General features: G+C 42.9%; 1 protein-coding gene across 2 annotated transcripts in view; it reads left to right on the top strand.

Moving 5' to 3' along the window:
* Positions 1–5,920: 5,920 nt before the first annotated feature.
* The window catches only part of LOC311029553 (dihydropyrimidinase-related protein 2), a 30,408-nt gene continuing 20,487 nt past the window's right edge, over positions 5,921–15,841 (top strand). The window contains exon 1 of one of the 2 annotated variants that reach the window (XM_084034749.1): positions 5,921–6,204. In XM_084034749.1, the coding sequence (XP_083890875.1) occupies positions 5,941–6,204 (264 nt within the window). In that variant the 5' untranslated portion in view covers positions 5,921–5,940. Of the gene's footprint in view, positions 6,205–8,451; positions 8,689–15,841 lie in introns of those variants that run through there. The other variant, XM_084034750.1, reaches the window with a different exon arrangement.

The raw sequence follows: 15,841 nt of genomic DNA, 5'->3' as shown, positions 1-15,841 counted from the left end.
CACACAACATGTCAAATTGGAACCAGAGAAAGACAACAGCTGAACAGGATAAAAAGCTCTGAGGGGTAAAAGGCAAATACCGTGCAAAGTGGGACTATGAAATTGAGGCAATTAATACAAAAGAATGCACAAGCAGTTAAAACATGACGACATAAACTCACATTACATTACAGAAGACAAACAAAGCAGAGCAAAGGCGAACATGCAGATTTAGAGATACTTTTGACCTTTATAGATGCTAACAGCTGACAGCCCCCCCCCCCCCCCCCCCTAAAAACTTAAATGAATGCAGCTGTGTGTAAAACAAAGATGATGAGACATTAGCTGAGGAGCAGCAAATAAAGTAGACAGCATAAATGAATGGAAGACATCCTAAAAGAAATGATGAGCAAAGTGCAAAACTTGCAGAAAACCCCAGTTTATGTTCAATCAAAATGAGCCAAATGAACATTTCAGTTTGCCTGATTAATGCAATAGATATACATGTCAGAAGGTCACATGACCCAGGTTAAAAAAAAGAAAGATAAAGCTACAGACCCCCCCTCTTCCTCCTCAACAATGCCTCCTCCATCCAGTCTCCTCCTCCATCCTCCCTATATGGGACCTCAGGACACCTGTTCCCAGCCAATCCCGACACAGTGAGACACGTAGCTCCTCCCACTGCAGCTGATGGCGTTACCATGGGTTACAGGGTGGTGGCCAGCTCCGTCTCCATCCCTCCGGTGAGGAGACTTTCCGGCACTACACTGCAGCAGCTTTACATCAGCTGAAATCAGCCCGCTGACATCAATAATTAGTTGTAATCCAGCTCCGAGTGCTCAGATTCACTTCTTTGGATGCTGTTTCTGCAAATCAAGACAGCTGTTGTGAATGTCAGACACCAGCTGTGTTCATGCCGTATGTATAAATGATGAAGAGAAATGATCAAACGGCTAAACACACATTGCTCACATGAAGCCATCAAATATAGAAAAGGCAATTTCTAGTCATTTATATTTATTTGTGAAAAACAAAGCCAGTTGTAGTCAGCGTGTGACAGAGATGTTTTTTCCTTTTGGCAGGTGGGTTTTTTTTCTCTCCTCACTCACTCCCACGTGTCTTACACAAGGAAGAAACGTGGCTTTAAGTCCCACTCCAGTCATATTTGGAAAGTAAAGAACAGACATGTTGAAGTGTACGGACCACAGCATTTAGCATCTTAACTGAGCGGTGTACACCCAGGTTTTTGGGCTGATTAGCTATCTAGCAGTGGATTTTCCTCTGGTGGATGCTGGTTTAGGCCCAGTCCATGTGACCATTCTTATAGATAGGAAGGAGAAATTGCCTTTTAATGTTTCTTTTTGCTATTTGTCCCAGGATGCTGTCAGCTGTTAACTGTATGCTCTACAACGACCTTCGGACAGGGTAGCACACAGACAGCAGAAGGTCTCAAAGTCCACAGCGGATATATATGCATACGTGGGAATAAATAGCTACATCTGGATTTTCCATGATACAAAGAAGGCTGCCGTCAAGTGGCAACCACTTGGTCTGAAATTGAAGCCCCTGCTGAAGTGCCTTTAATGTGCATTATCTCTGCTGGCCATCAGGGGGCGACTCCTCTGGTTGCAACAAGAAGTCTGATTACATGGAATACTATGAGAAAATGAGCCTACTTCTCACTTGATGTATTATCTCAGTAAACATTGTAAACATGAGTTTATGGTCTCGATCTCTAGTTTCAAGTCTTCTTCAATCCAGCATGATGTTCATTTAGTACATTATGGTCCATTTAGAGTCAAATAGACCATAAAGCAGGGGATGCTTTAGGGCGGGGCTATCTTGTGATTGACAGGTCACTACCAGCACCCTATCTGGTCTGGGAGTTGTTTGTGTTTTTGTTGAACCCTTTTACAGTTTAATCCTTTTTTTCAGTTCATGATAACAGTTTGGTTGTCCAAAAATGTGTTATTTGGTGTTCAGTAGCTCAAACCTCTCGTGTCACTTCTGGTTGCTGAAAAACAAGATGGCAGCATCAAATGCCAAACTCAAGCCATCCACAATCCAGTAGGTGACGTCACGGTGACTACATCCACTTCTTATATACAGCCTATGGCCAATACTCCAGGACCTCAACCAGGGGCCCCAAAAGTCCCAACTGACTGATTTGGTTTGTGGTAATTTTATTTTTTTATTTTATTTTTATTTGACCAAGTAAATCATCCCACTAAGGTTAGAGATCTATTTTGCAATATAACAGCATTAAAAGTTGCAGACAATTCACCCGGGGCTCAAAGCTAATTTCTGGCCAAAGTGTACTAACCTGCTTGTGTTTAGGAGGGAAAAGGAGAGAACTTCTATTCTATTCTCTCAGCAATCTTCCCTTGTTTTTGTCATTCATTTAAACATGTTTTTATATGTTTGGATCTGTTTCTGCAAAATCCAACAAATATTAGATTGTAATCATTCAGATTGATAAACTGCTGATAAACTGAATTGAACAGAACCAATAATCTCATCTAATAAGCACTTTCAGTATGTTTTGATCGGACCATTAGAGAGTCATGCTGCTGATCTCATGTCCTACATCTGTTCCTGGATGCCAGGACCAAGCCCTTCCTGTCCAGAGACCAGACTCTCTCTCTCTCTCTCTCTCTCTCTCTCTCTCTCTCTCTCTCTCTCTCTCTCTCTCTCTCTCTCTCCCCGCCTCTTCCAACTGTTTATGAGGCACGTTGCCAACTTTCCCCTCTAATTTTCTAATGCCCCCCCCCCCCCCCCCTCCACCCGTCCCTGCTCCTTTGTTTGGTTTTGTGGAGCTGTCTCAGCCTCTGGGCGTGGCTGCACCCTCAACATTTTCACTTTTCAGTATTCACCTCTGACATTCAGACATCAGACACACCTCTCCTGCAGAGATGACCCACCCACACACACACACACACACACACACACACACACACACACACACACACACACACACACACACACACACACCGGCCCTCTGGGAGAGGAAATAGTAGCAGCAAAGCCATTTGCTGCCCACCACGTTGTTATGGAAACTGAGTCGACATGGACTCAGTGCTGAAATGTTAGTAATGGACACTTGTGCGGGAGAGGTTTGTGTGCCTCAATGTGAGTCAGGAATTAACAATGTGTGTGTGAGAGTAAGCGTTTCCTGCCTGCTCTTATTGATCAGCATGCAGCACTGATTTATTTATATCCCAACAACCATACGTTCTCTGTGAGGCTCAACTAATAATGGAAGTTTGTTGATTACAAACCATAAGTAATGCAGATATCAATTTGTTAAATATGAATCTATAACTTTAATGTAAGAAACATGGTATATTCAGTTCAGTTATTACTTCAATTGCGATACCATAAATATGCATGGCAATATATATGGCCTGTTTTTTTATATGAATATTTTATGTAACTCTCTTGACCAGACTTTTTCTATATTAAATCAAGTGTATGTTAAAAAAAATTAACTATTGCTTATGAGAAAAATTGTGATCCTGATGATACAAAAACAAGTCCCCAGTCACAGTCACATGACATTTACACATCAGATTCATGGTGCATGTTCATGCATTCTATAATAATATTTTCTCATCTGACCTCTGCTGTATTGATTATGCTGTGTGCTTGGTGACTTGAAGGGCTTTACAAACAATACTTAAAGAGGCATATATTGATTTGTGGCTGAAAACAGGTGAGTGCAGAAATGAGAAGCCTCTGGCATACTTTTAATCCATCCATCCATCCATCCATCCATCCATTTTCTACCGCTTATCCTGTATTCAGGGTTGCGGGGGGGCTGGAGCCGACCCCAGCTGTCATTGGGTGAAGGCAGGGTACACCCTGGACAGGACGCCAGTCTATCACAGGGCTACTTTTAATACATGTTTGTGATAACTTGGACTAATAATGGAGACATTACATACACTAACAATGTAAAACATATAATTATTTGTAACTAAACAATGTTTTTTGTACTGAGGTTGTGTCAGCAAGTTCGCAATCTTCTCTTTGACCTTCTTGGACGCAGAGCAAGAACTAATTGAATAATAAATAGACTTTCACTTACCCCAAGTAAAATAAATGTTCAGTGGTTTGCTGCTGATTGATGGAGTTGTATTTATTTTTTTCTCATAGTAAACTGTCAATGGAACCCATTGTGGATGCTGGTAAAATGATTACAAGAAGTACAGAGGCAGGGAAACACATTTCTCTCACGCTACATACTGAATACACTGTACTGTAACTACCGTGTGGTTGCACATGTACAGTGTATAATAGTATAGTGAGACACAGGCAGTGCATTACTCTGCTCTACTACAGCAGAGAGTCAAATGCATCAAATGTAATGTAATCAAATGATTTAAAACCTTGTGGGAACAGACCGTCTGATGCTGAAGAAGTATCAAGTTTGCAAAATCTGAAACCACTTGTCTAAGCAGAAGTTTACAGTGTTGGGGTATAAATCAATACACGGATAACAGTGGGTGTTGTGAAGTGTACAGTTTCACTGAAATAGTAACAGATTCTAGTTGCTTTCAGTCATGAAACTACTCCCCAAATGGACTAGTAGAGCATCCCCACTCATCATATTTACCTGGTACCAGAGGTATGTTGGCTACTAACAAGGGGGACACCAGCCATGCAGTTGTGAGACTAACAAGAGACACATTTAAAAAGAGAAATGGTCAAAATAGAGCAAGCAGAAGCTGAGATATGATGTGTTTTAGTCCCTGCTATGGGTCAAACTAAAACCCCACTGGATCTTTCCCATAATGCAACCGACTGTATAGCATAATTATATTTGACTGTATCATCCTGGCATGCTTGTCTTTCCAACACGTTTTTTTATGCAGACATAGATAACCCTGATGACGTCAACTTCCCCCTCAGACAACACGTTACCGTCGGTGACATATCCTGGTTTAATGTTTGCTCCAAGATACTACACTTTTTTTTGCTGACTTGCCATTTTGCACGCTGTTCTCTCTCCATTGCACCAACATGTCATTAGCATGTCATGTGTTTGTGGTTGAACATTTCCCCGTGTGCTGCACGGCTGCTGCCTCCCGTCCGGCCGTGTGGTGCTGAAGGGACAGCGCCCTTCAACGTGGGGCTGGGTGTGGACTTTGGGGAACTCTCCGTGGTGCTGATGGCTTCTTGACCTAAAAACTTTGTGCCAGAAACGCCCTGTTGACACACACACACACACACACACACACACACACACACACACACACACACACACACACACACACACACACACACACACACACACACACACGGACACAGCTGTATGACATGCTTCACTTATTACACTACACAACTGTTGGCCTCACTGTCATGCAGGCAGGTCACGCTACCCTGATGGACTAGAGCTTTAAAGAGTCTCCACTTCGGACAAGAATCACTTCCGGGCAGACGGATCTGATCCTCCGCTCCTAGTCCGGACGAGTTCTCTACAGGTAATCCCTCATCGGGAAATATCCTCCTCCCTAGCCTATTGGATATTTATTGTGACAAAGCTAGACGGCCGGTCTCTCCCCCATATGCTGACTTGTGACTCGTGAAAGATATTGGCTCGGGGCTAGAAGCATATTGAGACTCATGAGTAAGCAAATCCAAACTGTGTGCCGATCTGAAGGGGGATCATAGGCTGGGAGAGCAGCGGAAGATTTTCCTCGTATATTTCCTTCATACCTTCTAAGATTACGTTAGATTGACGGTGCATTTTTCTCTCCACAGTGGGCAGTGTTTTCACGCAGCATTAACCGAGCAGATCTTTTGTCACGGTGCGACCACCTGCGATAGAAAACCAGCAAAGGCGGTGGCTGTCCAGGCGTGCGTAGCTGAAAAAAAAAAAGGGAAAGAAGAAGCCGAGACTCTGAGCATCTGTGCAGCGACTCCCCCGCAGAAACCTCTCAGCCTCCCCGCCTGCAAGGCATGTCGACCACCGGGGAAGTACCTTTCTTCCAGAGCATGGGCTCTGACAGCCCCTCCAGGCCGAGGCAGAAATTCTGTGGCATGTTCTGCCCGGTGGAAGGCTCCTCGGACAGCAAGACGCTGGACTTTGGCGCGCTGTCGGCGTGCAGGGGCAAGAGTGACGGGCGAGTCATTGACCGGCAGACGGACATCGCCCAGCCGAGGAAGGTGGAGATAAGGGCGAGCACAGGGAAAGAAGCTCTGCAGAACCTGGATGATAAAATGGTATTTTTGCATGCTTATTGCGTTTGCTCTCTTTCTCATCCCACGTCTTTCTCTCCGACTCTAATTGATCATCCGACATCCTGGTCTTTGCACGAACCTGCGCCATTTTCATCGAGATGTTTCACTCATTTGAGTTTGTTTAAGCCAGACATAAGCCTGACAACTTGCCCTGACTACATTTCCCAGAAAGCATGTGTGATGTAACAGGGCCCACCATGCAGAGCTGCTGGAGGGAGTGGCTCCTGTTAGTTGGACCCTGTGTTGATTTTGTCGTCTTGTGCTGCACAGCAGAGCTGGCAATACAACACTGTGTGTTAAGGAAGTACCCAGGAATCACAGGAACACGTCTGACACTAACTGACACCATTGCAGCCGTGCATTAAGTTCTGTTACAGTAGCATTGAGGGTGTGGAGCCGATGGATGAGACATGGCAGCTCCAACCTGCATGACTTGCAGGAAAATCTGTCAACTTTTCTGCTGCTGGTCCAAACTCAGCATCCAGCTTTTACAGTTTGGTGGTTTGGTGGTTTCCTTTATTTCATATCTAAGCAGGCTGGAAGCCTTAATGAGCTTTGCATAGTGGTGGTGAGCCTCATGTTACATATTGATTGGAAGCATTAGCCACACAGTCGGTTCTCTTATCTCCCTCTCACGTATATTCAAGTCTTACATGTATCGTAGTTTACCTTGCTCTCCTCTGATAAAAGACTATACATTTGACATTAATTGATTTGTTCTTGCAAATTAAATAATATGGGATAGTTAAACGATGGGGCGTTGTAAACCAAGCCTTGGGATCATGCTTGATCATCACATTAGCAGACTGCAGTGGGGGGAAGTAACTGAGTACATTTACTAAAGTACTGTACTGACAGTCATTTACTTGAGTATTTACATTACTCTGCTACTTTATATTTCTACTCCACTATACTTTTCAAATGAGGCAAATAAGGTACTTTTTTTTACTCAACTACATTTATTTGATCCTTTGCAGATTGAGATTCACAACACAAAATATCACCAGCAAATCAATTCTGGAAACATTCACAAGCTGCCCAGCAGTTTATTAGGTAATTAAAATCATCCCCAGCTTTCCACGCGATGTGCCAATAGTTAAAATCCAATAGTATATTATATAATTCAGAAATGGGTCAATCTGTGTCATCTGTGCTTTTACTTTTAGTTCTTTAAACATTTTTTTTATTTTAAAAGGTTTGCACCATTACTTTAAAATATTTAATGCAGTATTTCCAAACTGTGGTATAAAGATCTTATTCCATCACAAGTCTGCAAATCTCTATATTTTAAATAAAGGTTGAACAATCTATTGTCTCACACCGACCTGTGTGACATTTTTAAATGTGGGCCCTTAAAGTGAGACTAAAACTAAATTAAAATCAGGTTATTTAAAAAGAACAAACAACACATTCTTCCCCTCATAAATGAAAAGTTGAATACATAAGAAATAAAAATGCACTTTCTGCATTTGATTCACTCGAGGGTTTTGCTGTCGGACTTACTAAAGCTACTATTATCATACTTTCTATCGCTCCGTCACTTAATTTCCCCTTTAAATGAAAAACGTATGCAGTTGTTCATAATATGCAATTGGAGGCAAGATGCAGTCAATTAAGATATATAATATAATTTACTCTGAAGTGAATTCTTGTGAATCTGATTTGATTCTGAGAGATATTGGAGCTTAATACAAGCTTCTACTCAGGCTTCTGCAGTGTGTGTGTGGAAAATAGTTTCCATCAGTTTAATTTGATATTCTATTGATTAAAATCGTTTTGTTCATCAAATGTGGAACGATGGATCCCTTCATCTCCTACATGCTGTCTTCTCTGGTCCCAACAAGTCACCTCCTGTTTCTAATCACAACTTGAAACTGTCTTGGGATTTTTTTGAAAATCACCCCCAAATAGTGATGGAAGAACATTTCTGGAACAAGTCCATTAATGCTGAAGATTTGATTCATTCTAATAAAAACCACACTTTAAAACCCAACGGATGAAGAAGGGTTAAGATGGCTGCTGGGTGTTTCTTCGTGTGTTGCTTTGATGCACTCTCTGCCTTCACTAATCCAAGGAGAGTAATTGATGGCATTAGTGGCTCTTTTCCTGTCAATGGAGCAGGGCGAGGCTCTGCGCATGCTCCGTGGTGTTCCTTTATGGGACGAGGCTCGCTCGCGGTCCCTCCCCTCCCCTCTTGTCTGACTCCGTCTGGGAAGGAAACGGTTTGGTGCATCGGCGGAGACCGGGAGGCTGCCAGGACGAGATCCGGAGCTGAGCGACAGTTCGACTCTTTACATTTGCGGCCTCCGGAGGATCAGCTGCGAGCTTCTTCTTCGTCCTCCTCTTCGGCGTTATCCTCGTTTCGAACATCCCGTCGCATTGATCGCGGTCCACGGCGCAGCGCGAGACGAACCACCGGTGAAGATGTCTGGCTACCAGGGCAAGAAGAACATCCCCCGCATCACAGTGAGTGTTGGACTGCGGTTTTCTGTTCTCTTTTCATGTTTGGAGCAGCCGGGAACATACCCGGTCGCGTGCCCGGTGTCCGGTCGCGTGGGCCTGCCCGCGCGTGGCTGCAGGATGTCAGGGGGCGCAGCTGAAAGATATACGCCTGCACGAGTTTGCTCTCTGGGATGCATGTTGCAGATGCATGTCGGGTTATATTTATTGCTTTATTGTGCAGCGTGCTCCGCGGACGTTTGGATCGATACATGGACGCGGCCGCAGATGAAGCGCCGATCGGCTCGATATCGCAGCATCTTTGCGACAAGTGTCTCCGGATAAGATTTAAAGCCGAAGCGACGAGCTCCTGCTGCAGATTCACTCCCAGTCTGCCATTCTTTGTCCGCGGTGTTCCTGACAGTTGAGGTTTCACGCCGGTGGTCTTTGTGTGTCTGCTAGCCGGGTATCAGCGCACACCAACTGGTGGGGCGAAGGCTTCCCAGCAGCCGCTGTAACACTCTCTACCCGGCTGGATTTAAATGGAAGCTCCCTTTTCAGTTTGGAGAAAGTGTCTTTTTAAAATAAAGGAGCAGGAGCACGTATGGGCACATTGCCGGTGTTAGTGTGGGGCTGTTAAATATCCCTGGATTCGTAGCGGAGCTGCAGGGAGGAGGTGGTGGTTCAATGGAAAGTAGAGAATAGGGAGGGGAAGGAGCCGGGGGAAGGGAGGGGACAGTGGCTCCTATTTCCTTCCATGTTTCTCCGTCAGCTGTGTAATGAGGGGAAGATGCAGGCAGAGCTGACCAGGAGGGAGGTCACAGTCTCTCCATGCTGATGTTCCTGCAGGGAAATAACTGTTAAATGATGTTTGGCTCAGAACAAAAGCCACATGGAGGGAGATGTGCGTCTTATTTTGGGTTCTCAATATGAATGTGAGTTAATGCTTTGTGCAGAAAGAAGACGTGCTTTAAAAAATTAATCAGTTGGCTTGTAATGGCTGTCTAACGGGCCAACCAGGAGCAGCCTAGGGGCCAAAATGCTCAGGTGGCCCTTCAGTTATAGAATGTGTTGAGTGTTAACGTTTCAGCCAGTTCAGTGAAAAGTCCTTAAAATCTGATTCACTTCCTATAATGAACTATATGACTTTTTTTCGGGCATCGTCTCAAAGTCCTCAATCTGATTTATCCTCTAGAAGAAGCCGAACTTCAGACAAGTGCAGCCAAAGTGAGCACCAACACAGATTTTAGCACCACAGTGTTCATGCAGACGCCTTGTGTTGGAATCCCGGTTCTGCAAAGGTGAATGTCTGTGTTGATCTGTGCAGAGAGGGGCATTGTGGGTAGGGGTGGGACGATATAGGATTTTGCGATAGATAACACCCAGAATAAGCTGGATATAGATATGATTGAAAATGCTGTCCAGCTATCGCTATCAGACGTACTAAAATAAATGTATAATATGCATTTATGCTTTATTTATGCCGAGCCCTTATGATTATGATGATCTCATACACACTAGCTCATGTTTGCACACAATCACAACAATGGGTGCCCCGTCTTGCACATAAAAAATACTGATTGGTTATGCTGAAAGTGTGATTCATAGAAAATGAACAGTTTTTTAATAACTGTTTATCTTTTTGGTGAAATAACCAGGAAGAGAAAAGTCACCTTTTTCATGTTGCACCAGCTGGTTTAGTTTAGTTCCTTCTCTGCTCTCTGGAGAGTGGTTGAGGCACAGCAGCCAGTTGGTGGAGAGCTCAGAGGATTAGTGGAGGTTGTAGTCCCAATAGTGATTAAGTCGGACCTAAATGGATCCGATGCCTATTCCTGAACAGACCATGAAAGAAAAAGGGTGTCAGGGACAGAACTTAAGGTTTGAGCATGGTGAACATGTTGCATGAAATTGGCTGAAAAGGAGTCTCTTCGTGACTTTGTGGTCCTGGGTCAGAATTGTGCAACCACGTCTTCACTGAGTGAAGCATGGATGAGCTTATCAAACCAAACGGAGGCTGGAGAGGAAATTAGGTTAAATTGAATTAAAAAAAACAAAACAGGAAATGCTGCAGCAGTGACAAAGAAACCCTATGTGTTCAATTACTTTCTGCATAAGCCAAGAAAGCTCAGAGGTTAGATCATAATGCTGATTTTGAATCATCCCCCGGTGATCAGGGGTGGAGTACTCTGTCCTGGTTTGTCTGGGACAGATGGAGCCGGGTCAGCTGCGCAGGCAGGGACGTACTTAAGGCAGACCTCATCAAATATGAATGAACATCCACAAGTTTGCCACCTGGATTTAGAGCTTCTGGGATTCATGCCTGTTCTCCAAATCTCAGATGCATGCAGCAAAACCAGGGCTGAGTGCAAAGGCCAGCGATAGGAAGCGCCGCAAATCATGATTATTCCCCCCCAAAAAACGTTATTTAGTCTTAAAAAATGAAATAAAAGCCCATCACTAGTTCATAGAATCTAAGTCCCAAACCCAAATATGTTCAATTTACAAATCAGTTCACAACAGAGGCTGTTTTTTCTGAATATATTTGGGTTTAGGGTAGTTTGTTGGACAAAACAAGTAATTTGAAGATGCCACATTGGAGGAGGGAAACTTTTGATCAGCAAAATAATCCAATAATCAGCAGATTAAAAAAATAAATCGTAATTAATAAATTATATCAATCAGAAAAACATCAGCAAATCTTTGCGAAGCTGAAACCTGAGAATTGTTCTCTTCTGCTTGATAAATAACTCAATCAATATCAACACTGGAATCAAGCCAAAGATGATTTTTTTTACTCCAAATAATTGCAGTTTGTCTTGATTTGCTTTGCAGCATAGTAAAGGATATAAATACAGATGAAAGCGGAGTAAAGAAAAATCAAAGCAAATGTTTTAGTAAGTAAATGCAGCTCTGACATCCATGCTAAAGGGAGGTAAAAATAGACCGAGGCTATAATAAGACTGTCCTGGATTAAAGTGACTACAATCCTCAGCGGATGAGAGATCATTAGGCAGTCTGCTAGCAGACCTGTAGTACAGTATTTGTCCCCGGGTGGCAGAGTGTTGTTTTTTTTTTTTCGTAGAGGTCGCCTCAGTTTGTTCACGCTGTTATGCAGTGCACGGCGGCGGCCCGAGGCCTCGTCTGCTCACACATCGCACGCAGCACCGCTCTCCAAACCACACACCCGCCGGCTCGCCCTCAGCCCTTCTGTCACGCTCAATGCCACTCTGAATTCCCCCCATTCATAAAGCCAGAAATCAGAGGGAATAAGCGGCGTGCGCGTTAGTCCGCATGCAAAGTTTCTTAATCAGCACACGAACAGAGGAGAATACTGTAAAATCTGTAACAGGATCGTAGTGCCTTCAGCATATCCTCAATAAACGTCAGAAAGAGGTCAACGAGGGGATTCCCATAGTGTAAGAGAGTGGAACTGATTTCTTTTTCGGAGGAAGCGCTCATTGCTTTGAATATTTCATTGATGACAGAATTTAAGGGAATTGTTTCACTGAGTGCATTTATTGTCAGAGAGAGAGAATTTATGTGACATTTAATATACAAAAAGAGAAATTAAGGGATGTTTTTTTATGTCAAAAAGAGAATTTAAGAAATGTTTTTCAAGCAGACATAATTTATGTGAATATTTCATCGTCAAAGACAATGTAAGTTTATTAAAGTTCACGCTCATAATTGTATTTTTAGGTGAATATCTATGTCAAAGAGGGACTCAAATGAATGAGTCCAGTTGATCCTCTGAAGCCTGTGAAACTACTTAGTTGTTAGAAACTGTTGAGTTTCTTTCTTTCTCTGGTGATGTGAACACAAATAATACATTTGTTTGTATCCAGTAGTTTGGGTTGTAGGGGTTACATATTTACTCCTCTGACTATTTGTTCGTGTTGCTCCCTGTTCAGATGGTTTATTGAAAGACCACAACTAGCCAACATGTGTTTTTGAAGCAGTGTGAACATGTAGCCAACTGTACGTGGAGGATTTTTAGTAGCAGGCTGTTTTTTTAAATAACCTTGGACACATAAATCATGATGCTGAATGTCTGACCTGGCAGTGTTCTCCACCTGACTTCACAAGTGTTTCCCGGGATATTTTCCATTTGGATGACAACACACGACGTTGCCGGGTTACATCTGACACTGGAAGACGTTTTCATGGCGCCCAAATGGATTTGGTCCTGATTCCATGAGCCGCTTTTTCCTCCCCCTGTCTTGAGCGTTTTAGCTTTCACCTGTGTGAATTTGTTTCTACAAAACATGTTTTTCATGACCATCACTCACAGGAGTCATAGGAAACAACACACTAACCTGACTGTAATGGAGTAATAATCAATATCCCCGGAGTCCATGTTGCCCAGCAGCCTTTTGTATTCAGATGACATCTTTGCATATGTTTATTTTAAGGTGCAATGTGGAAGATCAGGCCGATATTTGTGGAACAAGCAATGTAAAAATGTACATTAAAATTATAAATAGAATGTGTAGAGATTATTAAGACGGCGTATTAGGGCCATTGTAGGGAAAAAAAACAATAAACAAGCCGGGGGAGAGGAGGGGGGGACAATATTCTGAAAAAAAATAACTGTCAATTTTAAAGCCATACATTCATGAGAAGAAAAAAACATTTTCCAAGATTTAAGTGGTACATTTCTGAGAAAAATTCAGAAAAAAAATTTGCAAGGAAAAAATCGAATAACTTTTGGCTAAACTGTCTGACATTATTGAAGTCTTAAATCTAAAAAAAAACTCCCTGCCATGTTTGATGCCTGCAGACGACCTAATCAAATTATCCTTTGAAATCTGATTAACAATAAGAAATTACAGGCGATTTAGCTCTGAATGACCAGATTCAGAACTAAACCAGCATCCAGACTTGAAAGAGACATTCCCGTGAATTGGGCCTATTCAGGAGAAAACAACATACTGGTTTGGATGAGGAGGTTTGCTTTTGTGCATCAGGATCTTTAACGCAATGGACAGATGCAAGGATGGCACTGTTTGTGGTGCAGCATCTGTCCTACACAATAGGACAGATCATCAAATGAATCGATCCTCAAGGTGTGGAGTTTATGACTTTATAATCTCAGAACAACACTTTCTTGTAAATGTACGATTTAAATCTCGAAAATTCAGAGTTTTTTCTCTGAATATTGGGGTCGCAGTGGGCTTTGTGATAACAGCTGTAACAGAATGCTTATAATCGGGAGTCGGGGCCTTCCCACTGGATAAATCCCTGGTGTTGTGGTTTGCACTGGCTGAATTTGTGTTACTACGGCTAACCGCTAACTGCTAACCGCTGACCGCTAATTGCTAACTGAAGGTCTGTCTCTTGGAGCTGTCACTCCTCCTGACAAAGTTATCTTTGACGCGTGGCCTTTTCTCGTTACTGTCACTTCGGATTGAATCTAGTGAACAAACTATCAAAGTGTATTCGAACCATGCAACCCATGATCAGGGGCAGCCTTCCTTTAAACCAGCTAATTTAGTTAGCCAGCTAATTTGAATTAGCAACAACACAAGCTAAATTGATGTAAATTAAGTTGCCAGACTTTGTAGACACGAGCCTGTCCTGCTGTTCTCGGTGATCCATCCGTTTCATATCGCCAGATAAATCATGCTAAGCTGAAACTAGCCTTGCTAGCATGGGAGCACACTCATTCTTATTGTTGTTCTCATAAAAAACAAATTATTTTGACTTTATAGAACTGTTTGAAGTGGACGTCAAGCTTACGCCACTGCACCTGCATTGTGGTGGCAGAAAAAACACCAGAAACAAGTTGAAATAGATGATAAATATGCAACAAAATAAAAAGGGCTAATCATTTTTATAGGATACCATTGTCGAAGACGGCGCACATTAAACGACTGACTGAATGGATGAAATCAACTTGAATTCTCAACTATGCAGCTCATTTCAAATCGTTTTTTTCTCCACTGTTTACAACCACAATGGTAAAAAATCAATGATGTAGTTAATAACCATAAATTAGCACCAGTAGCAACCACAGAGCATCGTCAGCAGGATATTTTATGATGTAAACACCACTGATCAACCTTAGCATCATTAGCATGTTAGCTAGCTAAAATCATAATGGCATTCACTGAATGAATGGAGCATACGGTGATATCATAACTGTGATATGTACTTTCCACTATGACTGAACAAAAACTTAGTTGAGCCTTGGGACACATATTATTAGTGTTGACTGAGGTCATCGCCAGGACAACGGTCCACAACACAAATCTCACTATGAAAGAGGGAATTTATTTGGATTCCCACTGATTACGGTCAGAAAACTCACCACGTTGCTAATTGTTAGCTTATTAATGTAAAACCGCCCGTCTTCTGCTGGCAAACCATTAAAATAATCTGAGACGGCGTCCGGATCCAGTTTTAGAAGAACCAGCATGTGGGGGGTTAAAGACATTTGCTTCAAACCTAAATATGAAACATTGTGCAAGTAACTTCAAAACGGTGGTTTCTCAATTCCCGGGCGACATATTTAATTTTCGCTGGCGTGACATGTGCATTAGTGGGGTAGCGTGGAATGAAAACACAGCGGTTCAACAACAGTGAGCCCATTGAGCTTCATCCACATCCTGTTTGTGAAGCTGAGAGAGGTTCCCATGAACGAAAGGTCACTGTCATGTTTGGCCCCGAGCCAGTACAATCTGACACTCGGTCCAACCTCTGTGAGCTCCAAAACAATCAGAGGATTATACAGTCTGCATTCAGACAACCCCCCCTCCCCCCTTTTTTTTAGTATTCAAAGACCAAAAAACTGAATATTTAGTGAGACTGTCTCTCCCACAACGACTAACCCAAATACTTGCCCATCTTTATGGATGAATTGTTTCTGAAAGGGTAGGTTTGCCTCTCACTCTTCGGGTCTGCGTGAAGCGTCGACAACTAAGAGTCTCCTGGTGAACTCGGCGAAGTAATGTGATGATGACGGTCGTGACGAGGCACATGATGTAACGGCATATTTCAAAGCCGACTTGTTGGGGATGAAAGCATGCCAGCGTCGGGCTGGATTGAGTCCAGTCGCTCCACCACAGCACTCCGCTCCGCATAGATCCAGCATTACCATATGATCTATTTGCATGAGTTCCATCAGCGCCGTCAGACCGTCGCCACACCTTTCAGATGACAACTGTGAGGCCTTTTCCAG

Source organism: Eutrigla gurnardus, assembly GCF_963514095.1.
Source record: "Eutrigla gurnardus genome assembly, chromosome: 19".
NCBI lineage: Eukaryota > Metazoa > Chordata > Actinopteri > Perciformes > Triglidae > Eutrigla > Eutrigla gurnardus.
Note: the sequence above shows the minus strand (reverse complement) of the source record. Positions and strands in the feature narration are given on the sequence as shown.